This window comes from Sinocyclocheilus anshuiensis, unplaced genomic scaffold (assembly GCF_001515605.1).
Source record: "Sinocyclocheilus anshuiensis isolate Anshui unplaced genomic scaffold, SAMN03320099.WGS_v1.1 scaffold141, whole genome shotgun sequence".
Classification (NCBI taxonomy): domain Eukaryota; kingdom Metazoa; phylum Chordata; class Actinopteri; order Cypriniformes; family Cyprinidae; genus Sinocyclocheilus; species Sinocyclocheilus anshuiensis.
Window position 1 is genome coordinate 98,536 of NW_015537930.1, and position 25,896 is coordinate 124,431.

At 37.9% G+C, this 25,896-nt stretch overlaps 1 protein-coding gene across 1 annotated transcript in view; it reads right to left on the reverse strand.

Annotated features, from left to right (window-relative positions):
* Positions 1 to 12,507, reverse strand: part of LOC107658141 (metal-response element-binding transcription factor 2-like) — a 20,253-nt gene extending 7,746 nt beyond the window's left edge. The window contains exons 1-14 of the mRNA XM_016446605.1: positions 12,250 to 12,507; positions 11,565 to 11,766; positions 8,516 to 8,597; positions 6,975 to 7,067; positions 6,778 to 6,878; positions 3,779 to 3,927; positions 3,514 to 3,609; positions 3,354 to 3,422; positions 2,614 to 2,737; positions 2,458 to 2,525; positions 2,313 to 2,369; positions 2,098 to 2,197; positions 1,905 to 1,963; positions 1,715 to 1,822 (exon numbers count right to left, since the gene is read on the reverse strand). Of these exons, the coding sequence (XP_016302091.1) occupies positions 1,715 to 1,822; positions 1,905 to 1,963; positions 2,098 to 2,197; positions 2,313 to 2,369; positions 2,458 to 2,525; positions 2,614 to 2,737; positions 3,354 to 3,422; positions 3,514 to 3,609; positions 3,779 to 3,927; positions 6,778 to 6,878; positions 6,975 to 7,067; positions 8,516 to 8,597; positions 11,565 to 11,766; positions 12,250 to 12,254 (1,313 nt within the window). The 5' untranslated portion in view covers positions 12,255 to 12,507. The remainder of the gene's footprint in view (positions 1 to 1,714; positions 1,823 to 1,904; positions 1,964 to 2,097; positions 2,198 to 2,312; positions 2,370 to 2,457; positions 2,526 to 2,613; positions 2,738 to 3,353; positions 3,423 to 3,513; positions 3,610 to 3,778; positions 3,928 to 6,777; positions 6,879 to 6,974; positions 7,068 to 8,515; positions 8,598 to 11,564; positions 11,767 to 12,249) is intronic.
* Positions 12,508 to 25,896: the final 13,389 nt, after the last annotated feature.

Below are 25,896 nucleotides of genomic sequence, written 5' to 3' on the forward strand. Positions count from 1 at the left end.
AACTTCTGAAAGTGACCAGCAGTGTTTTAGCATTACATAAAAAGTAATGTCACAAATCAGAAAATGTTATTTTAACATCAATGTGAACATATCAAACAAAAAAATTAATGACTAATTTTATATCATTGTAACTTTGCTTTCCACACACTTTAAGTACTACTTCATATACCACAGCAAAAACTATAGTCTGAGAAAGTTCAAACATGATTAAAGGCAACTGAACAGTGAGTAAAGAAAAAAGAAAGAAAAAGAAATACACAATTTACAAGCATAGATCAAATAAACAGTAGTATTCAGATACAGAAATGTAATAATTAAGTGTAAAATAACACTGCATAGTGTTCACTGTATGAATTAAATTTACATTAATCTTTGTTATAGCTGTTTTGCTGTTTGATTAACATTAGTGACATATTAAGCAGCATGTATTTATAGGCTGCTGTCCCTTTAAATCCAACTGCACGGATCCAGTATAATGATACACATCCGATTTCTTTCTCAGCCGTTTACATTCATTTATGAGGAGATGCAAAAGACGAATCAACTCGGTGTTCGCGCGCTGTGTGAAACGTGTCTCTCTGTGTGTGCCCGCGCTTCAGGTGTGAGTCAGACAACAAGACGAGACGGCAAAGAGTTGTCAGATATCGCACGCCCTTGCGATATGCATATTGTGATATTTACATTTACGATATTTCGATAATTTCTATATATATTGTGCAGCCCTAGAAGAGGTGTTAGTGAGGCCAGCAGGGGGTGCTCTGTGTGGGTCCTAATGCCCCAGTATAGTGACGGGACACTATACTGTCAAAAAGCACCGTCCTTCGGATGAGACCATAAACCGAGGTCCTGACTCTCTGTGGTCATTAAAAATCCCATGGCAATTCTCGTAAAGGCTCTCTCTCCTCTCCACCTGGTGTGTTGTGAGTGCACTGGCGCCGTTGTCCTGTGGCTGCCGTCGCATCATTCAGGTGGATGCTGCACACGGGTGGTGGAGAGACCCCCCCCCCACATGATTGTAAGGCGCTTTGGGTGTACAGCAATACACAAAGCGCTATATAAATGCACCATTCATTCATTCATACTTCTGTTAATGACGCGACAGCTGGTGAATTAAAACCACCCACCGGTAAATTTGAGCAGTCTGTGTGTCTGTATAAGCTACAAACAAGTACGCACACACACACACACACACACACACACACACACACACATATATCTTCAAACAGCTTATTCAAGCTCTTATTCTTTGCTTGAATGTTTCAACTGACAAGGCTTCAAAACATGTGCAAATGAGTTTAGTTTAAACACAGATAGTGTGAGCTGTTCATGTCTCACCTGCGTTTGCGCACTTTCAAAACCAGGGTGACAAAGGTGTAAATGACTGGTATACTAGCGTGCATTCCGTGTCATTTGTCCACGTTTTTTGATCATTGCTGTTATAATGAGGGAATTCAATAGGTCTATTTTACGCATTGTTATTTTCAACAAACCACATTTTACATTGAGATGAGCCGTGGTGCAAGTGGGGTCAACCTCAAGTGGGTCAGGGCTGTGGGGGGGCGGGGGCGGTACTCTTGGTATGACGCAATTACATATTGAGGTGATGTATCGCAGTTTTCTGGTTCGGTTTGAATATCGTTACACCCCTAATAATCACAGTACTGTGGATGAATAAATGAAAATTGTCATGAAAATGAAATGAAAAATAAATCACCTGGACTGCCTTGAGAGGGTGGTTGAGGTAGTTTCACTGGTGCTGGTGGCACCAACAGATTCAACATCTGAGGTACTTGATGAAGGCAAAGATTTTTCACTTTTAGCACTAAAAATGTAGGGGGGGAAAGGTGGATTTTTATAATTCAGCATAATTTCTAGAAAGCAATTTGTTTTAATCCCTGTATCACCTTTTTGAAGCCATCAGGTCCAGTGAGTTGTTGTCTAGAGTTGGAAACTTCCCATCATTCTTCATTTAAAAAAAAAAAAAAAGTTAAAAACTAAATGTTAATGTTCACATTAATTAAACGATGTGCTTTTTAGGTGATTAACAAAACCATAAATCAAAACCAGCAAATATAAACATTTATTTCACTTATTTACCTGTGCCAAAAGTTCACTTGATCTTCTCAGTTTGGCCAACGTCTCTAAAGAGTGTGTGTGATGCTTCCTCTTTCCTTTCTTCACTCCATTAGTGACAGTGCTAAAACAATTACAAAATTAAGGCAAATAAAAAACAATTAAACTGTAGCTTTGAGTTCAGCATAAGATACGTTCACCACAGTAGAGCCAATAGAATTAAATAAGCGATGACTAACCTGGATGAATGAGGGGGTTTGGTGGCCTTCCTGCCTTTGATTTTGATCTCATGAAACCCACCAGGGCAAAAGGACAAGATAAATTAATTCAAGCTTTACTGTATTAAGGTAAAATGCCAATGATGGGCAAAAATGATAAACTCACATGTTTAGGTTGCTGTTAAGTGCTTCCAGAATGCATTCATATCGTTCTGCTCTTGGTGTATCTGCAACCTGGAGGTACAAAGCCATAAATTAAATAAAGAGACATTAACACTAGCTGATTAACTAATGCAATTACAACAACTAGGCAGACCGATACCTCGCCAAGCTGAAGTCTGTCCCAGTTTTCATTGATGTAAGTCATCAGTTCAAGCTCTGAGTCAAAGTATTTCTTTTTATGAATTACACTCAGGTTATAGAGGCTCAGGTGTGCAACATCTTCCCTGTGAATGAAGACCACATGTGATGGAACAAAAAAAATCCTCTGTGAAACTATTTAAACAAAAAAGTTGGTCATGAAGAAATTCTAGCCGATATCAATAAGAAGATAATTACTTTTATGTTATGGCAGATAACCAACACATGACTGATATTAAATACTATATTGTCCTAATAAATTAAAATAGGTTATGTTAATTTTTATTATATTCTTAATTATTTTAAATGCTACAGGTGAATCTGGACAACACAACATTATAATGTACAGTATGAAAAATGGATTTTCGTTTTTGTGTTTTGGCTAATAATCAAAATAACAATAAATGGCTTATATTAAAATTATACACTATTTACTAAATGCTATAAAAAAAGGCACTTAAGACCAAATAAATCATTTTAAATGCTACAAGTGAATTTAGCCAAAACAACATTATAATGTAATGCAATCTTAAATGGAAAAAAAGAAAACATAAGCATGAACAATTAAATTAAACAAAAAACCTAGTGTTGACAATCATTCTGCATCACTTTCAAACATCAACTTAATTTTTTATTTTTGACTTCAAAATCACTTGAGGTGACTTTCACACTGTGAAAGTGTGAAAACAGCTCAAAACTCACCATCTCAGAGGCAAACGTTTGAGGTACTCTGGTCCACTATTACAAACGGAACAAATAAATAGATAGAACCTGAGAATAAAGACGGAAAACGTTAATTAAATGACAAGACTTCAACCACTGGCTTTCACTTTAATCAAATGATTGGAGAGCAGTACTTCACCTGTCTCCAAAGAGCATAGGCTTCTGAAAACACTGGATGCAGGCTTCATGAAACCACTGCTTACACTTATTACACTGCAACATCTTCAGATACCATCTGAGGGAGTAAAGACAGTCATAACAATTCTACTTCCTGCTGGGGCTATTCTGTACCCACAATCCTCTGCAACCTATGATTCAATGCCTGATCTTAGTGGGGTTTATCCTAAGAACTACTATATCAACCAACAGTGTTTTCAGCAACGGTGTCTATGTGTTGAACTTACTCGCCAGGCCCTCCACAGTAGCAGTAGCATTGCTGGATGTTGGTCTTGTGGCCCTGGTCCCACACTAAATCTTCAAGGGCGTAAGGCAGAGACTGCTTCATTTCCTGTAGGGCTTTGGCATTTGGCCCTTTCTTCAGTGCACCGCCTCTCTATGATTTCATAGATACAACCACAACGATTCATGATATATAAACATGCCTCTAGTATGCATGTCACTCAATTTTAAGGTGGAGACAGAACTCTGGAGATTTATAAAAATAACAGGGTTTACATATCCCTTCTAGTCATACCAGCAAAGTGTAGAATTACATGTACTGACATGTAGAGTGTCCCAGGATTTCTATGGTGTTGGCTGTATTTTACACTACTGTTCAAAAGTTTGGGGTTAGTAATATTCAATACTTTTATTCAGCAAGGATGCATAAAAAAAGGTTATATTTATTGTAAATTGAAATTGGTGGGTGTGGCAAAAAAGTTCAATTTGGACCCCTAGAACAAGATTCTACTCTACAGCTCAACATCCTACAAAAATCTTTTTGGATAGAATTTGTTAATTTGTACAGATATAAAATTATATTAGACCATAATCATGAATATTAACTCCATATACACTACTGTTCAAACGTTTGAGATCAGTATGATTTTTTAAGCAAGAATGCATTGAATTGATCAAAAGACACAGTAATAATTTTAGATAGTTACAAAATAAATTCTAAAATTAATGCTGCTCTTTTCTTATCTTTCTATTCAGCAAAGAACCTGAAAAAAGTATCATGGTTTCCACTAAAACATTATGCAGCTTAACTGTTTTCCACATTGATAATAATAAGAAATGCTTCTTGAACTCCAAATCTTCTGAAGAATCAAGTGACACTGAAGACTGGAGTAATGCCTGCTAAAAAATGTAGCTTTGTCATCACAGGAATAAATTAAAACATATTAAAATATAATTTTTTTTATTATTTCATTCTTTTTCCTATATTTTTGATTTAAAACAAATGTAGTCTTTGTGAGCATTGGAGATGTCTTTCAAAACAGGCATATCATTGTTTTTTTCTTAATTCACCCAGCAGTTGCAGCAAAAGGTTAAATTTGTACCTCACACAGAAGAATACAAAGTGTTTTTATATTCCATATATTATATAACTAATCCCACATCCACAACCCTTATGCAAGAAAGAATGTTGTGGTCCACATCAGTTGCAACTATGGGTGCTTCTCAAACAGAAGGCTCGGATGCCACGTCATCAAATGTCACTGAAGGCCATCTCAATCGTAAATATCCTTGGAAGGCAGCCTTTGTTTTGTGTCCTTCATTCAGCTGAATTTGAAGGATACATGGGATGTATCCTTCGCGACCTTCAATCACCCACAATCCTTTCTACACTTTCCAATACATGAAAATAAACCGACAAAAAAACAAGTCAGTACTGAGCTTGTCTGAATTTATTATGAAATGTAAGACAAAAATAATGTTTTTCGACATGAAAGCATAGATATTATCTTTTGTTTTGGTGTAAATTACTCTTAACACTAAACTGCCAATAATGTAAAAGTGGCAACTTTTTGAGCAATGTTACCGGGCAATGTCGCCAAGCGATGTTGCTTGGGCACTTTCCCATTGAGAATGGGCAACAAATTTCTATCTAAAGGCTGATTTATACTTCTGTGTCAGACCTACACCGTAGCCTTTACGCCGTAGGCTATGCATCAGTTTTCATTTATACTTCTGCGTCGTTGTCCGCATCAACGTGCAGTACACATGCAAACCGCTAGTCTGCAGTGTCCACGGGCATGTTGCTGGTGTAACCCGCAGTACCACGGTAAAAGCCGAAGAAGCAGCGGCTCGTCGGAGAAGCATTAATAGCAGTGACGGCGGCAAATAAATATCAAATCATTAAATCATTATTTAAAACTACAAAAAGGAGACAACAACTGAACAGGAGAAGATGGCATACTTTCAATCTCCACAAGGACTTGTTCAACGGCAGATCAACATTGTTTGTCGCGGACAACTACTGATGTATAATGCTATGTAGTATAATAAATGATAAGACACTTGTTCTTTGCTTTGTTTTATTTTATATAAGAAGGTGTAACATTAAAATATATTAAAGTGCACATAAACATACACAAAACACAAGTACATATGGATGGAGGGGTTCTAGCAGACCAATCACAGCGCTTGCGGTCCACGTAGAATTGACGTGCTGTTAAAGTCGTGACTAGGGACTAGGGGAAGTCGTGGCCTAATGGTTAGAGAGTCGGACTCGTAACCCAAAGGTTGCGGGTTCGAGTCTCGTACCGGCAGGGATTGTAGGTGGGGGGAGTGAATGTACAGTGCTCTCTTCCACCTTCAATACCACGACTGAGGTGCCCTTGAGCAAGGCACCGAACCCCCAACTGCTCCCCGGGCGCCGCAGCAAAAAAATGGCTGCCCACTGCTCCGGGTGTGTGTGTGTTCACTGCTGTGTGTGTGCACTTTGGATGGGATAAATGCAGAGCACTAATTCCGAGTATGGGTCACCATACTTGGCCACATGTCACGTCACTTTCACTGTTAGATTTTTGGAGAGGTGCACGTCAGGCTATGGCGTAGGCTACAGCGTAGGGTGTGCGTCTATGAGTAGGCTACGGCGTAGGTTCGACGCAGAAGTATAAATTGGGCTTAAAGCAACATTGCTCTGCGACACTGCCCAGCAACATTGCTCGAAAAGCTGCCCCGTGTATCATCACCATGCAGCCTCGGTAGGATGCAGCCTTTCGTTTGAGAAGCACCCAATATTTGGAATAAACTTTAAAAGATGCGCGGCTTGGTGGCCTCCTACAGGTCCATTAATTTATGAAAACACTGGGTCTGGAGAAGTTTTTGGCATGCTTAAATATGCAGCATCTGGTCTACATACTAAAACCTCATCACATGATGAAGAGGTACACCTCTGGCTTTTATGCACTTTCGACATATTCCTTCAATGGGAGTGAACGTGTCATCAACAAACCTTTGTTGTTGTAGCAAATACGCACTGTCTGCACAGCCATTTGTCATCAGAGGCAATGACACTGGGGTCGATTATGGGAGCGTGGCATAGCTGATGGTATCCTATGGAAGAGATATTGTCTGCGGTGAAATAGGGAACTCAATCCCTAATATCATTGAGTGAAGTGACTCAGATTTAGTAGAATAGTGGAAGTCTACCTTGTCCACATTTGTCACAGATAACTATTTCATTGGGGGGCTCGGAGCTTTCATTCTGGCATATAGAGCAGAGCATTTCCCCTCCACTGTCCCCTGAAAGAAGGAACAAAGAAAATTAACAAGTGTGCAGGTGTACGCGACTGTTTTATCCATTACAGCTGGGAACAGTGGGTCTCATTCATTAATAATTGCATGGATTATTTCATATTTGTACACACAGGAGAACTTCTCATTAAAAAAAATTCCACCTAATTTAAAAGACGTATGTACGCAAATGAACTTGTTCATAACCTCATTCCAATGTTTTGGAAATTTGGAGCATTCTAAATAAGCGACAGGTTAATAAGCGTGTCAGAGGTTGGCCATTTGAATAAAAAGCGCTCTAACCATCTCCATATAAGGGCTTTACGAACAACCTTTCTTTTACAGCCTTTAGTCACTCTAGATCCTTGCCTTCCTAAAAAGCAAGTTAAAACACAATAAACGTCTTTTATAGACTCAGATTACAGACCTCTCATTAGCCAGCTGTACATACACATATATCTGCTTTGTTATTTAGAGAAACCTTGAAGCTCAATCGATTACACAGCTTTTCTTATTCTTTCATTTTATATGAGAAAATATATTTAAGACAAAATATAAATTTCATCTTAACACCCAGAGTGTGCTTTTTGCATGTGTAGTTTCAGTTGTTCCAACATTTTTTTTTATAAGTTTAGTACAAAAGTTTTAGGTCAATCATTATTTGTTTGTGAAAACATTTATATGCAAACTTATGCGCATGCATACTTAGTGAATGAGACCCAGTGACTACATTTATGAGAGGTGAAGAGACTGCTTTTATTGGGTCTAAAAGTGACTAAAGGGGGTTGTTGTTCCAGAACATTTCTGAACTTCTAATGGAAATTGTTCAAACCACTTAAGATCACAAAAGGAGGAATAGTATTTGCCAGCCGTCACTGATGGTGAACACCACCATGAAATACTTCACTGCAACTGCCACTTGAAACAAATAAGAACTAAAGACAAAACTATGAGAACATTTCTTTTATGCGTATGCATTAACGCCTTGTTGAATTGTTACCAAGAGATACAGCGACAGATGCCATAGGTACCTTCCCTATTCTTGTCTCCTGGCTCGATGTGGGACTTACGGTTTGTGTAAGCCCGGAGACTCTGAAGTCTGTCAACTGTCAGGGACAAATTAAGAGATAACTCAGGCTGAATGAAAGAGATAGGGAAGAGAAACCAAAAGGCGGCAAACAGCAAAACCACAAGTCAGACAGCATGAAAGCAGCAGCATAATAGAAGAACTGACCAATCTTCTATTAAAATGATCAGAAGGAAAGTAGAAATATTTTATAGCAAAAGAGAACCAGTATTAGAATCAGTCAGTGGATTTTGTGCATAAATCTAAGTCAGGACGTTCAAGATCTCATTATCAAACCCACCTCAGAGATGCCATCAAGACACAATAGACTGGTTACAGGGCATCAGCATTTTTTTAAATAAAAAAAGAATATAAAACAGTTTGCATTTACCTGTCTGAATGTCCTTCCACAGAACCCAAGATTTAGATTGATCTTCAAAAATCACAAAGCAGCGATGCTTATGTTTATCTATCTGTGGAAAGCATAAATTAAGAGAAGTTCTGATTACTCTCTAGATAAAGAACCTTTCTGGTGATTATAGTACAATTAAAGGGTGTATTAATTAGGGATGGGTCATGATTTTCGAATACTCGATTAGTTGATTTAATTACAGAATATCTAATAGGCTGTGCGATTATAGTCTAAAAAAATCCCCATGTTTTTGGTGCTGATGCGGTGGTGAAGCACGCTTTCGTGTAACCAGTGTGGCGCCACCAATAACGCACCTAGTCGACTCTCGTGCCTTTTTTTTTTGCATTTCAATCTTTATTGCAAGCAATCCTGCAGTTCATAAAGAACATTGTTTTCATATTTCCACGAGTGTATCTATTATTGCCTTGTTTATCTAAAAGTGCTCTTTTCCTTATTTTAAACCTAGCCAAAAAAAGCCATAGGCCTGTGTGTTGTCTGTGAAACACAGTACACTTTCATTTTATGCATTTATGGTGTAATTACTACACTTCCGTGTCAATCCATGTTCTTTTTTACTGCGAACATTTTACTGCGCTGTCACTTTAATTCAGCACGTGCAGCACAGCAAAAACAGACTCGATGCGGAAACATCATGCTCATTTTTTAAAGTTTGTTATCATACAGATTGAAAGCATGAATGGCCTCTCTCCCACTCTCTGTTTATGGTAGCCTATCCACCTTTTTCTTCAATGCGGAAGTAAGCCTATGGGTGAGACTTCCGGTTCATTACATTTACATTTAGTCATTTTGCAGACGCTTTTATCCAAAGCGACTTACAATTGGGGGATACATAAAGCGATTCTTCTTAAAGAGGCAAACAGATACAGGAAGTGCTTGTAATACCAAGTTTCTAGACATTGTTCAAATAAGTACAAGCTAGAAAGAGAAGGAATAAATAAAGAGAGAGATTTTTTTTTTTTTTTTTTATAATGATGATGATGAAGTCAAGTAGCTTCGAAAGAGATGAGTTTTCAGCTGTCGCTTGAAAATTGTCAGGGATTCAGCATTCCGGATAGGGGTGGGAAGATTAGCCGCTATAGGTAAATAACGAGGAGAATAACAACGTGCAGTAAACGGTAAAACTGTTTGCACTACAAACCAGTGTGTTCATAATTAAGATAATACATTAAAATAATATGATAAGACACACCAACTTTCAATATCAAGCAGCAAAAGGAACTGTTTTGTTCTGCTAAAAATAGCTGGACAGAGTGGACGCAGATGAGACCGGAAGCCAGACCCATAGAATTTACAAATGGCCGCGCCCATATTTACGACAAGAAAAAGGTGGATAGGCTATATGCGTGCATGTGGGGGAGGGGTGCGATTTTCGAATAACCCAGCGATACCCAGTGATTATCGAATATTATTTTTGCTTGAAATGCTCATCCCTAGTATTAATGTCCACCCACTACAAGGCGAATCACAACATTTAGAAACCTTGATTTTGAGGCAAAAAAGTATTTGAATATTAGACAAAAAGACAGAGGTACAAGACTAAATGATCTAAAAATGATCTGAAAAGATTTAAATGGCTTTAATGAGGAAAAGAACTACAATCCCAAAAAGCACCGCAAATGAAAATCAAATTAAAAACGACAGTTATAAAACTATTGATTTAAGATGTTGATTATATATGTAGCAACAATGTATTTTATGTATATTGCAAAATATGCATATGTAGATAGGGATGCAACGATTATAGATTTTGTTGGTACAATTATTGTCTGAGGAATAATCACGGTTTCACGATTATGACGATTATTATGCATTTATTAATTTCACAACATTATTAACGTATAAAATCACATGAACACTCTTATTGCTGCATTTAGAAACAGAAATAACACAGTAACCAATAATACAGCACAAAATAATAATAATAAAGACAAACAAATGTCTATCTCTCCAATTGGAATTAAAAAGGTGACCTCTGCTCTGTAAGCATCCATGTCAGTATTTCTTTTGAAAATAACTAATGAAAATAGATCACAAAAGTATTTAGTGTTTTCAGTTTGTAATGAGGGCAATAAACTGAACTATCATCGTAATCAACCGTCATCCATACGTATTCATTTTAATAATTTTTTATAATAATTCCTATGATTTTACATGTGGCCTGAGAAAATCATGTCTATCAATTCGTCTGGCATAGTTAATCTAGTGTGTGTAGTAGCCTCCGTGTTTCTAATAAGCACAGCATTTAAAGCTGGTGCACCGCTAGTGTAAGTTTGTTTTCGTTTTGCACAAGTTGCAACTGTTCCATTCTGTGCAACAGAAACACTCGGTGTAGCGGAGCCTTTACGATTAATTAACCGTGACATTTTAAAGCGCGGTTAATTGTGAAACCGGTTAATCGCTGCATCCCTATATGTAGACAAATATTTATTTTAAAAGGGCAGGGAGATTGACTACTGCGTCATTCAGAGTGCTTCATGGGAGTGGGTAGGTGCTACAGAGCTCTTTTGGTGTGATTTAATGTTTAGTGAATCTCTTATTGGTGGATTATTTTGCAGAATCGTGGGTAATGTAGTTGTCACCTGGAATTCTGCTGTTAAACAATTATTTAAAAAATAAGCTGAAATTTGCAAATATTGTCTTCAATAAAAGCATATACCATTGATTGACAACCTCGTAGCTCACATTAAGTCTGTATTTAACAGTTTATCTTTATTGTTTAAAATGTATTTCCCTATAGAGAAAATGGGATTTTTACTTCTAGAACCCATTTGATGGACTCTTTAACACCGTAGAGTACATGATAATGATAGGTCATGCATTTTTGTATAATGGCCACTAAACTGTATGAATGACTGTTGGCCCAGGCAGCCGATTTACTACATAGCTGTGATACTTTTAATTTACAGTATGCTGTCCATTTCTTTTCATATAATACACTCAAAACAACACATTTGTGTTTTATATTTTGATATAATTATCGTCTGATTGTACATTATCTCTTACACACCTTGGAGATAGTTCCCAGGTAAAAGAGGCCATCTGACCATCGGGCCAGGACATCCTGCCCTTCTTCAAACTTGCTGGCGAGTCTGGCCGTGTCAGTCAGCCCATCTTTCAGGGGAAATTGTGACAAGGGCACTGGTGACTTGTGTTGGTGATTTGGAGTTGACTTTTGATGGGCGGCCAGGTTATCTGCACTTGCTAAGTCTCTATCAAATGAGCAAAACACCTCATGAAAAACATGATTCAACCACACTTTTGCTTACACTAACGCAAAAAAGTCAATTGCACATGCTCAAATAAACAAAAAACGTTGAAAATGTAGTATCAAACTACCCTGGTGCAGGTTTTAGGGGCATTTCACATGTAAAAGCAGTGTAGGATATTTTTAGGACTGAGTGCACTTTGTATTGTCTGGTCAGTGAAGCGCCCAAACAGAATGACAGAGGAAGCAAAAAGCCTCTTTTGTTAGCAGCATAGCTGGAGAGAGCTAACAGGATTTCTCATTCAAAACAATGTGACTTCAAATAAAAGCCTCCCGTTCAAAAGCCTAAAGAGTTTGTTTCATTGGAATCAGCAAACGTATGTTTGAACCCAGTTATTTTTACCTGCTGGAAAGTGAGAGATGAAAGTCCCCCGCACACCCCCTTGTTTTATTGTAACAGATTGAATCCTGTCTGGATCTGTCTTACCTCATTCGGCCACTTTCCCGGGTTACAATGCCTCACAAACACAAAGAACTACACCATAAACGGTCAGCAGGAGCTCCGCTGTAAATCGAGGTGGTGCTGCTTGTGCAAGATGAATCTAATGTATTAAGTGTTTTACACTATGGTAAACAACTGATTTGGCTCACACGCTCTCGCCATTTTGGGTTCCCGCTGAGCGGCGAGTGCATTGTGGGACGCGCTCTCGCTCCGCACGGACTCACTTTCCCTCACAAATTTGAAAAAGCGTTAGTGGGAGGATGTTTACCTCACTCACACCGTCACTTAACTGCGCTTCCGCATCACTATTTTGATTTCAGAAATCTTGCTCGTTTTGTGGTTTTGTTGAGGAAACAGCTGCCCATTTGTTTTTTGATTGTGGTGTTACCAACAAATTATGGGTTGACTTAAGCACCTATGTTTCTAACCTTACAAATGTGTCCCATACCTTCGTCCTCAAAGATGTTATCTTTTATTATGAAAATCCAAAGCTATTATCTGTTGAATATGTTGTTAATTTTCTTATATTGAATGCAAAATTCTTCATTCATAAGCAAAAATGGCTTAAATCTCCTTTGTCTTTCCCCATTTTTCTTGTTGAATTGGACTCTCTTGTTTCATCTCTTAGACTTACTAATAACAAAAAGAGTGCCAAACTTTTGATGTATTATGACAACTTTTCTACAAGAATGTAAGTTTATTTTTGCACTTTTATGTATCGATAATAATTAATTTGACATGCAAATACAGAATATTTGTTTTCTGTTTTTATTTTTATAATTGCTTTTTGTTGGAATATATTCATGTCTCGCTTCCCTGTTTCTGTATGTTTCTACAAGTGTTGTAATAAAAAAAATATAATAATTTTGATTTCAGAATGTGACTTCAGAATGTTTTAATTTTGATCAATGACAAATAAGTATGTCCGAATATAAAAAGCCATATTTTAAAAATAGAATTTAAAACGCATGATCCAAACTCTTAAAATGTCATCTTTATATTAATATTAGTTTCATGCATTTAAAAAAAAAAAAAAAAAACTTTATTAAAATTTTCACCAAAATTTAGATTAAGTTACTTGGCTGTAAATGTAAAGTGTAACCATCAAGTTAAAAGCATTAAAATACTAGAGGCATACAGTGAAACTTTAACCATTATTTTACATTTCTTAAAAGATTTTATAAACATATTTTACAAAGTAATGATTCATGATTAAAAATTGTGATATTTAAAAACCCCTAATGAGAATTTTAATGTGTCCACACGGTTTTATTGTGTCCCATTCATAATATTTTAATATTATTTAATATTTAAACATTCCGCTTTATTTACCGCTATTATTTCTGAATGTAGGCTAATTGCGGTTTGTGCTTGAAAGTGAAAGTAACTCACAAGTAAATTAAAAGTAGTGTAACGCATTACAATTCAGAGACTGTAATATTGTAATGTAACTAATTACTTTTAAAAGGAAGTAATAAGTAATATATAATGTATTATATTTTGGAAGTAACTTGCCCAACACTGTTAATAATAGTAAAAATAATTTAAAACTAGCCTAATTGTGCCAACAGTTTTTTTTACAAGGTTTTTTTTTATACAAAAAAAAAATCACTGGTCAGTTAGACCAACACATTTTGGTCAAGTATTTATATTTGTAAACAATTTAATTGTTTATGGATTAGGCTATGCATTTTAGTCCAGGAGTTTATTATACCTTCAAATATCCTTTTTAATCACAAATAGGACATTTCAGCTTGTTAAGAATTTACCATCTCTTATCTTATATATAGCCTAACTGTAGCTAGCTAAAATAGAATTCAACATAAGACTTATCAACATTTTTGTTAGTGTTTTGGTTGTAATTTCGTCTTAAAGGAAAGATTCAATATAACATGAATGTAAAGACCCGTGTCTTAAAAATTTTTAATGGCTAACATGCAATATAACACATGGCCAGCTTTTCCTGAAAAACATGCATTGCAAACAGATGACAATCTTACTGCTAATTTTCAAAGGTATTACAATATGGTGAAAGCAATATTGTTTTAGACCTTTAAAGACAGTTTATAAACAACTTTTAATATGAACTCATATAGCACTATATTATTGTGTTCTTCTAATCTGTTGGATGTATCATTACGTTCCCATATCGAAGGGTCTTTGCCCATAAGCTTTTAACACGTTTATGTGGAAACTCCTGTTTACTCTGATACTGAAGCCTGATTTGTTCATCAGAATCAGAATCAGAATCAGAATGAGCTTTATTGCCACGTATGTTTACACATACGAGGAATTTGTTTTCGTGACAGAAGCTCCACAGTGCAACAGAATGACAGTGACAGGACAAAAATACAGATAATAAAAGAAGAAAAAAAATTTGAACAAGTAAATAGGGAATAACAATATACAAATTGACAATTGTATGTACAGGTATATTACAATAGACAGTTTTGTATGTACAGGTATATTATGTGCAAGTTCGAAATGTAAACTAAGTATGTGTGTTAGATAAATAAGTATATAAAAAGTGTTGTGTATAAGTGTATAAATAGTGTTGTGTATAAGTATATAAATAGTGTTGTGTGTTCCACAATCATTGTCAAGTGTTCATAAGATGAATTGCTTGAGGGAAGAAACTGTTCCTGTGCCTGGCCGTTCTGGTGCTCAGTGCTCTGTAGCGTCGACCAGATGGCAACAGTTCAAAGAGGGAGTGGATGTGAGGGGCCCAGAGTGATTTTCTTAGCCCTTTTGCTCACTCTGGATGAGTACAGTTCTTGGAGAGTAGGGAGGGTTGTACCAATGATTCGCTCAGCAGTAACTGCATGAACAAATTTGTAACTGCACGAACAAATTACGCTTCAACCCACCAAAAGGGGAGGAGCCGGCTGCTATATAAGTCTGCTTATAGTGCCATTTGTCAAATTTTTTCTCCTTCAGTGACGAAGCTCATCTCCTCACTGACTCTGAAGAAAGAAGCCAAAGCAATAAGCTCAGCCTGCTGCTCGGCGTAGAAGAGCCCCTGGCAGCAGAATATCGCCGAGCAAGCCGTGCCCTGCAGCCATCCGATGGATTAAAAATAGCAAATTTTCTGAGCAAATTTCACAGCGACATTGTTGCAAATGTCGCAATGCGAGTGTGGCTCATGCAAGGAACCCCTGCATAACACAGACAGGCACAGTGAGTGTGTCGCTTGCCTAGGCAGTGCCCAGGCTGCACTCACTGGGATTGAATGCTCTCACTGCTCTTGTCCTGCTTCGCTCACGGATCACCTTCTTTCACAAAGGCAATCCTCCCCAGCCTGCTCTCCCATTTCCTCCCTCCCATGAGCCTCGGAGGAAGAAACAGCAGAGCAGCGGGGTTTGGTCAGGATTGAGTGTACTCACGCCGGCCCAAGGCCTGTGTGCTTCACACATGTGGATCAGTGCCCCTCGTTGGCTGCGAGCGGCTTAATTTCCTTCGGCGGATCTGAGGAGGAAGTTGTCACTGATTACTCTGTAGCGTCTGGACCAATCAAACACACAATATATATTTTGTTAGCTATATTTAACAAATACTCTGTAACCCCCCTCAGTTAACAAGCCATAATGGGGGAACGAGTGAGGAAAAAAAAGTACACAAGCATCCAACTCGGGTCACAAACAGAAAGGAATAAAATAAAATAAAGATGTCGGTACAGCAAGTTATCTCTTCACCTTTTCAACTTGTACAGACACACGCTATGCACATGCGCAGATGTCAATCTGCCACAAAACTACCGTAAATGCTCTAGTGGCCGTTACAGAGTCCCCCCTGGAACAAATTGGCTGTCCTCAGCCAACAGCACTGTGAAAATACAGGACATAAACAACTCCATACATGAATAGTTGTAAATACTCCCCTCAAAAAGAAAACCAGTGGTACATGATGAGAAATACCAACATACATGACAGTTTTTAACTCACCAAACCACTTTGTCCTAGAATACATAAAGAAAATGTGACAAGCAAACAGAAAAGAAAACACATAGGCATTTCAAAAACCCATGGCAAAATACATTTTACAGGATAGATTTTACTTTTATAAGAACAAAACACAACAGTGTTGGTTAACCTAAAAACAGTCAACAAAAACAATAACGGTACGATATATTGTTATAACATTATGGAGACTTAGAGAAATATGTACACCCCACACTCCATTAACAGACTCATTTTAAATCCAACCGGTCTGTGTGGAATGGATTGGTCCACTTATTGGTCGACCAACCTGAGGTAATCCTGGGTGCAAGTCTAGGTCGCAGGTTATACCTTTGATCAACGCAATCACCATGACGCTCGGTCAAATCAGAGAGAATGGCAGGATCACCACACTCACTCGCACCCTCATCAGTGACATCACCAAATAAATCAGACAAAGAAACTCTGGCGTCAGATTCCAAGAGATCACTGACATTATCAGTTGGACAGTCACTGGACGGCTCACCAGGACTTGTATGACAGGAGCTTTCACCACCCAACAAAGTATCGTCCTCCTCAAATTCCGGAGGCGGATTCACAGGCACCCTTTTTGATACATTCCCAGAATCCCATGTACGAAAAGGTTCCATGTTCACCACGTGAAACACTCCCATATCCTTTCCCGTAGTCACATCAGCAAGTCTATAATTCACATCAGACAACTTCCGAGCAACACGGTAAGGGCCTCTGTATAGAGGCGCGAGCTTGGCAGCAAAGTTCGTAGATGAGTCAGACCTCGGATGAGTTTTGACCCGCACCAGATCATTTATGGAGAAAGAAACTAGCCGATGCCTCTTGTCATAGTATGGGATGAGTCAGGTGAGTGAGGCTCAATTACTGTCTCGGGAGGGGGAAGGATTGCTTCTCTGAAAAGTCCTCCCCGCCCTGAAGTTTCCCGACCTGGGCCTAACTGAAGCACCCAAGCCTGCAACCGTTGTTTGAGACCTGTTACTTCGGACTTCAGAACCCGATGTCTCTGTAGTCTGTACAGTTTGACAATTGGGTGAACCTCCCGAGTGCACAGTTTGGCTGTTTTGCTGCTTACAGTTTGGGCAGTTACGGGAAGTAAACCCCGGTGTCAAACACTTAAAACAATGAAGTTCTCTTACGACCGGAACTGACTGTGGAACCTCGGGCACATATTGACCACATGGACCCAAGACTGCATGCAGCTCAAGAAGAAGAGAAGAGAAGCAAGAGAAGGTCCATCACAGATGTCACCGCTGTGCCATAGAGTGCTACCCTATATTTTTCGACAGCGTGCTTGCATATTAGCTCAATTTGTTCTGGCTGAGGAGGCGGACTTCTCAATTTTCGCTCTAACCTGCCAGCGGTCTTTCCTGGATAAAGTTACCCCGCCATACCACGAACACGTCCGTCGATAATCAATAGCCGCCAGGAGAGACGAGTAAAAGAGATATCTTTGGTAGATCCACACTGTTCGGGCGCCACTTTGTAACACCGAGTTGAAATGTTAAACAGCCCAGATGGGAAACTGTGTGGGGCTAATAATGCACGGGAGACGAGAGGATGGCGTATTTTCCCGAGTTTAATAAAACACCTCAAGCACCAACACACTCATCCACATACTTGGGGGAACGAGTGAGGAAAAAAAGTACACAAGCATCCAACTCAGGTCACAAACAGAAAGGAATAAAATAAAATAAAGATGTCGGTAGAGCAAGTTATCTCTTCACCTTTTCAACTCGTACAGACACACGCTATGCACATGCGCAGATGTCAATCTGCCACAAAACTACCGTAAATGCTCTAGTGGCCGTTACAAGAGGTCAAGTAAATATCTACAGCGGATCTAAATATTTATAATTAATTATAACTAGTTATGATTAATTATTCATATTTCCCCATGAGCTGATTTCGCTACAACCCTATGTCATTGACACCTTCTGACACATAGTGGGCGTGTTCCAGCGAAGATCCTGACACCCTCCCTTCATCTCAACCAACACGGCAAGACTGCGAGGTGATCTGCGTTCTCATCAAGGCTGTAGAGGATAGCTATATGGCCTAGCTTGATCGGCTCCAAAGGAAGAGGAGAGGGTCAGGTCCCGCCGAGGCTGGACTTCACTCAAAGAAAGCTTGTGTCTGCTCTCCATTCCCCACTAGCTCTGTTCAAATTTGACCCGACCTTCAGTGCGCGCCCAACAAAATTACCGCTGTAATAGCAGACCCATATACTCAAAAGAGCATTTCTCCTCATCTTATTACCACAAATGTCAGTTCCCCGCCTCCGTGTGGCGACCTGTCAATCGGGAAACTCAAATCGCTTGCCTCAGAGTTTTTCAGAGGATGCTCGGCCTTATGTCGGCCGCCTCCTCTGATTCCTCTGGGCCTGCTTCACATTTGGCCCCTTCAATATTGGCTCAAAGCCAATGTACTCTTGGTGCCTAGGAAGTTTTCATCTCAAGGTAACCCACCGCTGCATCAGAGCTGTTTCAATCAGGTGCTTTTTCACTTTTTCAACTTTAGTTAGTCTGTAATGTTGATGTTTGAGCATAAAAAAGATCTGCAAAGTTACAAAGCTCAAAGTCCACTTCAAAAGGAGATATTTTATTTAACTGAAATAACTACAGTTCTGTTTATTTAACTTTTCAAAAACTACAACGAACTACTCGTTTGGACTACAACGCATATTTTCCGGGATTCTGCAATAGCTGCTAGATAAGGGGCGCATCCCTTCCACCCTCAAAGTATATGTGGCAGCGAATCATGCTCTTGTGGCTGGCCAGTCAGTCGGCAAAAACGTTGCCGTTAACAACCTTGTTGTTAAGTTTCTAAGGGGAGCTCGGAGACTTAATCCACCTCATCCTCATACTGTGTCGACCTGGGACTTATTTATAGTCCTAAGTGCCCTACGGTCCTCCCTTTGAGCCGCTCCAGTCGGCCGACTTGCGGCACCTGTCACTCAAGACCGCCCTCATTTTGGCATTAGTAGGTGTAGGTGACCTCCAAACACTGTCAATCAGTGCTTCATGCCTTGAGTTTGGGCCTAATGACTGTAAAATCGTCCTCAAACTGAGACACGGCTATGTGCCTAAGGTGCTCTCAACCCCTTTCCGAGCATAGGTTGTTACCCTTCTCACTCTTCCTAATTCAGAGGATGAGCAGGGTCCCAATCCATTCTGCCCAGTTCAGGCTCTTAGAGTGTATGTTGAGCACTCTGGCCCGTTTCGGCACTCAGAGCAGCACTTTGTATGCTTCGGATGCTGCTCTAAACGGCTATCTTGCTGGAAAGTTGATGCTATAGCCCTGGCTTATGCCGAAGAGGGCTTACAGTGTCCTATCAGGGTGAGGGCTCACTCCACCAGAGGGATGGCCTCCTCCTCGGAGTAGTCCAGTGTGATTTCTATTGTTGATATCTGTGCGGCCACCGGCTGGTCATCGCTGTCAACCTTTACGAGGTTTTACAGCTTAGATGTCCCTGTCCTCCAGGCATGGATTTTGTCTGCTTAATTCACCTAATCCCCTCTGAGTGGAAAGGGTTCTGCTATGTAGTCCCCAGTCGGGTGGCTTGGGTCTCATAAAAAGCTCATGCTTTTTAGGAGCCCTCATTGCGGGCGCTCCGTGGCTGGGCTCGCAGAGCGGCTTAGTTCTGCACTTGTGTATAGCATGGTGCTATTGGATGCGTTCCCCATAAGCGTGTTAAAAGCAACGGGAGAGACCGTTCAATAGGGAATGCTCTGGTTACTAACGTAACTTCAGTTCCCTGAGGGAATGAGCGTTGCGTAAGCTGCCATGCTATAAGACTGCACGCGAGTCGATGGCTGTTGCTGACATTTAAAAGATTCTGATGAATGGCGCTCTGAGCCAACTTTCATAGCAGTCGGCTGCTCCCCTTTTGGTGGGTTGAAACGCCCTTTGTTTGTGCAGTTACATGAATGTGAACAAATCAGGCTTCAGTATCAGAGCAAACAGGAGTTTCCCCATAAGCGTGTTAAACGCAGTGCTTAACTCAAGTAAAAATGGTGCATTGTACTAGCCATCATGCTACCAAGCCTTTGATGAAAGTTACCAATGTAGTCTTTACATTGGACAACATTGAAAAATATATAATTAGCTTTTTTCTAACATAAATAATTTAAAATAATTTATTAAACAACTGAATGTTAAATATGTCTATTTATTTTTCAATGTGAAAATTATTTGATAATTTAATGATCAATTATTTTATTTAACCATATTAATTAAATAAATTAAATTATTACAATTAAATAAACAATTTTAATATGTGTATTAATTTGTACATTTAAAAAGTTTTTTTTAAATTTTATGTTTGAATTATATTGATTATTTATTCCTTTATTTTATTTTGAACTGTCACCATAGTCCTCCATGTATTAAGGGCCATTAATGGGAATGGAACCAGACTTTGCCCTTTCAAATCCAGCATTGATCAGCTTAAGCCTTGAGAAAGGTTTATTCTGAGACCTTTGACCAAAGCTGGCTCATGGCAACAATGCACATTCTGTATTTTCCCTTAAATATCATAGCCTTTATATCAGTGCTATTTTAGTATCATTGAGATACTATTATAGTTTTTTTATTTATATTCTAAATTAGTTTTTATTTTATATTTTCCATTTTCTTTGTAATTTTAGTTAGGCTTACATTTTTTTGTAATTTTGTTGTGTGTTTTAATGTTTATTACTTTTTTATTTCAGTTATTTTAGTACATCAAGTTCAAAGTAAATGAAAATTGTTGCCTTGGCAACTTGCTGAAATAAAATGTGTTTTTACATATGTTATTTCAGTTAACATGTATTTTATTTCAAGTAACAGACATGTATTTTTATGGTTTTAGATATAATAACCCTGATGTACAAGCTTGAATTAATCTTGCATAATAAAACACATTTCAGTCCAAAACACTTTCAAGATAGCCACTGGGCAAAAATAAAAATTTAAATAGCTTCCAAAATGCTTCCAAAAAACAAAAGACTCTTTCAATACATACAAGTCAGGTCTATATTTCCTTTAAGAATATAACTTTAAGCCTGTACAGTAATAACAATAAAAAAAACGATATAGACAGCGCGCAAAGACATTGCTTGTGCATGCTTATGTGCTGCAACTTGCATTTTTTAATGATTAGGTGTACTCGCAAATCATACCTCACAAATGTATTCTGTGTATGGCGTTCAATAGAGGGCGCCAGTAAACATGACGCACAGCTCGCTCAAGAGAAAAAAGCACAACATTAGATCGGCAGAAATTGCGTACGCTTGCGCCCTTGACATGCTGCTGTCTCGCTATTTTAAAACAGCTGCACTTGAAAGCGTTATCCGCTGGATGTCAACCAAGACGACTCGGATAACATGAATTCTTAATATATAAATTCTCACAGTAGCCTTCGTGGAGTCGAATAATATGTAAGGATATCGGCTGGCCGTGAGCACCGTACACGACATGTGTAGCGCGAGCCAAATTGAAGTTCGCTTTACATTTCGTTTTTTTATTCGGTTTACGGAGACTGCTCTTGATAGCTCACAGTTTTTGAGATGATCAATTTCTGCAATGGCGAGGGGTCTGTTTTCACGGGCCTGGCTGTCAAAGACTTACCACTTTCAGGTAACAATCCTTTTGCAATTATGCATTATTGTTATGATGAATTATCTCTACGTCTCAGCGAATGCTTGGCGAGAATGAATTTTCGCAGCAGTGTGGTTGACCTTTAAGACCGAGATAATTTTTTCTTATCTTCAATTTATATATTTTGTTTTTAATGAGGTAAAAACGTGGTGCAGCTGCTGTAATCTGCTTTGAATCTATCAGGTCTTGATTAGTAACCATAGTCACAGTAACTAGCTTTTGAACTCGGGACAGCGGTTTCAAAATATGTTTTTGACGTCAGAGACATATGGTGAGAGAATTCTTCTTATTTATGGAAATAATTCCTCCATTTACTCTTGAGATTAATCCCCTTCACTGGATGAAGTTAAACTGGGTCTGTGGTGCATGTGAAATATTGTAATATTTTGCATGTAAAAGGTTTAATCATTGTTTATGATTTATATGAAAACTAGAGGCATTCATATAAACATTTAAAATGGCAAACTAAATTTGAAAGCCATTCATTCACATGACCAAATGGCTTTAAATATGGAATTCCTGGAATGTCAAATGTAAAGATCACCTTGTGTGAAAAAATATAGTAACAACTGACCCATATATTAATTTAGATTTAAAATATCAACCACCAAGGTTGATATTTTAGGGTTATTATACACAATGTAATTAAGCTAATAAAGAATAAGAGTTCAGATTTAGGACCTTGTACTCTGCAAAAGCTGTATATTATATATTATATACACACTAACGTTCAAAAGTTTGGGATCAGTAAGATTTGTAATGTTTTTTTAAGTCTCTTCTGCTCATCATGGCTGCATTTATTTGATCAGAAATACAGAAAAAACAGTAATATTGTGAAATATTATTGCAATTTAAAATAATGGTTTTCTATTTTAATATATTTAAAATATAATTTATTTCTGTGATGCAAAGCTGAATTTTCAGCATCATTACTCCAGTCTTCATGATCCTTCAGAAATCATTCTAATATGCTGATTTATTATCAATATTGGAAACAGTTTCGCTGTTTAATATTTTTTTGGAACCTGTGATACTTTTTTAGGATTCTTTGATGAATAAAAAGTTAAAAAGAACAGCATTTGTTCAAAATATAAATATTTTCTAAATTACCTAATTATTTCTTAATAAACAGGAATTGAGCTTTGATGCACATTTTTAAGAACAGAACATTTTTCAGAAATTAAAGGCAAAAATGCCACCAAACACACACATTTTTAATGTAACTAATAAATCACATCACTTGCTAGGCAAAGAGTAAAAATATGCACAGGTAAAATTATAATAATATATACATAATAATAAAAAGAAAACACTCCAACAAACCCAAAACTTTAGTCTGCCATGGTGCTTTATAATGTAATATATAGGGTCCGTCTTATTATTTAAAATGTATTATAGCAGAGTGAATATTGTATTATGTATTATGATTGTGCATTATATGTAGAGGTAGATTTGATTTCAAATCAACAGCCATATTTGTTCAAAGTTTATTTCAATTAAAGTCAGAGTAAACTGGAAATTGGAACCGCCTTTACTTCAGTATTGTAACATATTTTGACAAAAGATTACGAAGACAAACAATTTTTTTCTGTGGATTAACTTGCATGATGTAATTGTTTACCACAATAATGTGTGCTAACAAAGTTAATTTTGATTTCATGCTGACTTTAATTGAAACTGAATTTCATTATTTGACAAATGGATGACACTGTTTTTATATTATTAGAAAAGAATGGCCTCTTAAAAAATAAAAAGTTATTTAAAAGTAAATAAGCACTTAATAAAAAGTAAGTGTTGAAATGTTTATTTCTGATAATGCTTACAAGAATGATGAATGTTGTACTGCACATGAACTGAAGTGAAATGACGTGGAATGGAGATTCTCGTAACTCACTTGGCAGCCACACTTCACAGCTGTATACCAAAAACGAGAAAATTAAGGTGTGTGTGGTCGAGCGAATCACATCTGTCGGAATCAGCCACATGATAAATTGACTTGAGCTCAGTGCTGACAGTGCCAGAGCTGGTGTTTCCATGTGTCTAGAAAGCACCAAGCTGTTTCAGCAGAATGGTTCATAAGAACATCAGGGAGCATGTGGCATCAGATTCACGTGGTGTTGATAGACCGTTGATTTGTGGACTTTGAAAATGTCTCTTTTCTTTGAGTTGATTACAATTTTACTTCTGTAATGTAAGACGTTTTTGAACAAAACAGGATATTAAAAAAATCTATGGCAAATTGATTAAATGCAATTTTTTACGAGAATGAAACCAAGTCTGAATTGCAGTTGACCATGGAGGACTGCTTTCCTCCTGTAAGGCATTTTGAGGAGGCTTTTTGAAAGTTTGAACATTGGCGGCAGGTCAGATTAATCCTCAAAAACTTTTCAACATATCCCAAAGTTTATGGTAACATTTGACAACTCAAGATTTTAGAAAGGCTGTATTACCTAAAGTAGCCTATAGTAGGCCTGTCACGATAACAACTTTTTGTTGTGCGATATATTACCCCAGAAATAATTGCGATAAGCGATATTATTGTCATTTTAAAGACCATTTTATGCCACTGAATATATAATCATAATGTAACAGCATAATAATGCAAGAAGGCCTACACACTTCCAAATGACAACAAACTTTTAATTCTTAAGAATATTTAGATCATGGAAATTAAGTATCAAAATATTAGATACCTTAAAAAACCTGAATAAATAGTAAATAAACATTTTCTAACAAAACGTGCAAAGTAACAAGTAGAAAAAAAAAAAAATTATGGAGATTTTTAAATCTACAGATTTTCCCCTGACCTTCTATTCTCTGTAAATTAAGGGTGCACACTATTGCTGAAAAACACAATCACTACTTAGCAGTCAGATAAAACATTAAAATGGTCCAAGAACTGGTAACTTAAACAGGGTTCGTACAGATACTGTAAAATAAAATTCCAGGACTTTCAAGGACTTGCACTACTTTTTTGGTTTTCAAGGACTAAAATCAGATCTCACTTATCAATCAATATTAGGGGTGCTCCGATTGATCGGCTACCGATCACAATCGGCTGATAATAGCTTTGGGATGATTGATCGGCGGTCTCTAAAAAGGCCGATCTCATAAAACCGATCTCAAGCTGATGATGCGCCTGCCGTGAGAGGTTTGGCTCGACATGCAGTGGCACCGTCTCAGTCTCTGTCCGGCGTGGGTGAAATACGTATAATGCTTCATATTTCTTCATTAAATAACTCATAAAGTAATTTGAAAAAGTTTCTGTGAGACATAATTTCACAAACAGCGTGAGCGAATCACCGCGCGTGCTCTCTTTCTCAAAATGCAAATGGCTTCAAATCACATCGCGTTGTGAGCTGCACGCTGCACAGTTGACACAGGAATTGTCACTTGCACTATCGAGGTAGTGTCGCATCCTCACTAAAGTTTATAAATTGCATTTTTTCTTTTTAATTCTTGCCAGTGTTTAAACCATTCAACGCTCGCGTGCTCTCCTGGAGACTCATGCACACTTGCAGCGCACACACATAACACCAGGTTCACATTACTTTGTTTGCAGTGCGTATTTTTTCCGCGCTCATGTTACCAGATTAAAGCGTTCACACTGCACACACGGTTGCGGTCCGGCAGTGCGTTTAGGAGCGGTGTGTCTGCAGCAGTGCAGAGATCGTTTCCGCACCGAGTCTATTTTTACTGTACTGCAAGTGCTGAATTAAAGTGACAGCGCATTGTTTGCGGTAAATATGAACATGCATTGAAACAAAAATGTAGTAATTACACCATAAATGCATATAATTAAAGTCTACTGTGTTTCACAGTCAACACATAGGCTATGACTTTTTGGGTAGGTTTATTCCAGGAGCGGTGCGTCTGTAGCAGTGCAGAGATCGTTTCAGCACCACCGAGTCTATTTTTGCTGCGCTGAATTAATGTGACAGCGCATTGTTTGTGGTAAATATGAACATGCATTGACACAAAAATGTAGTAATTACACCATAAATGCATATAATTAAAGTCTACTGTG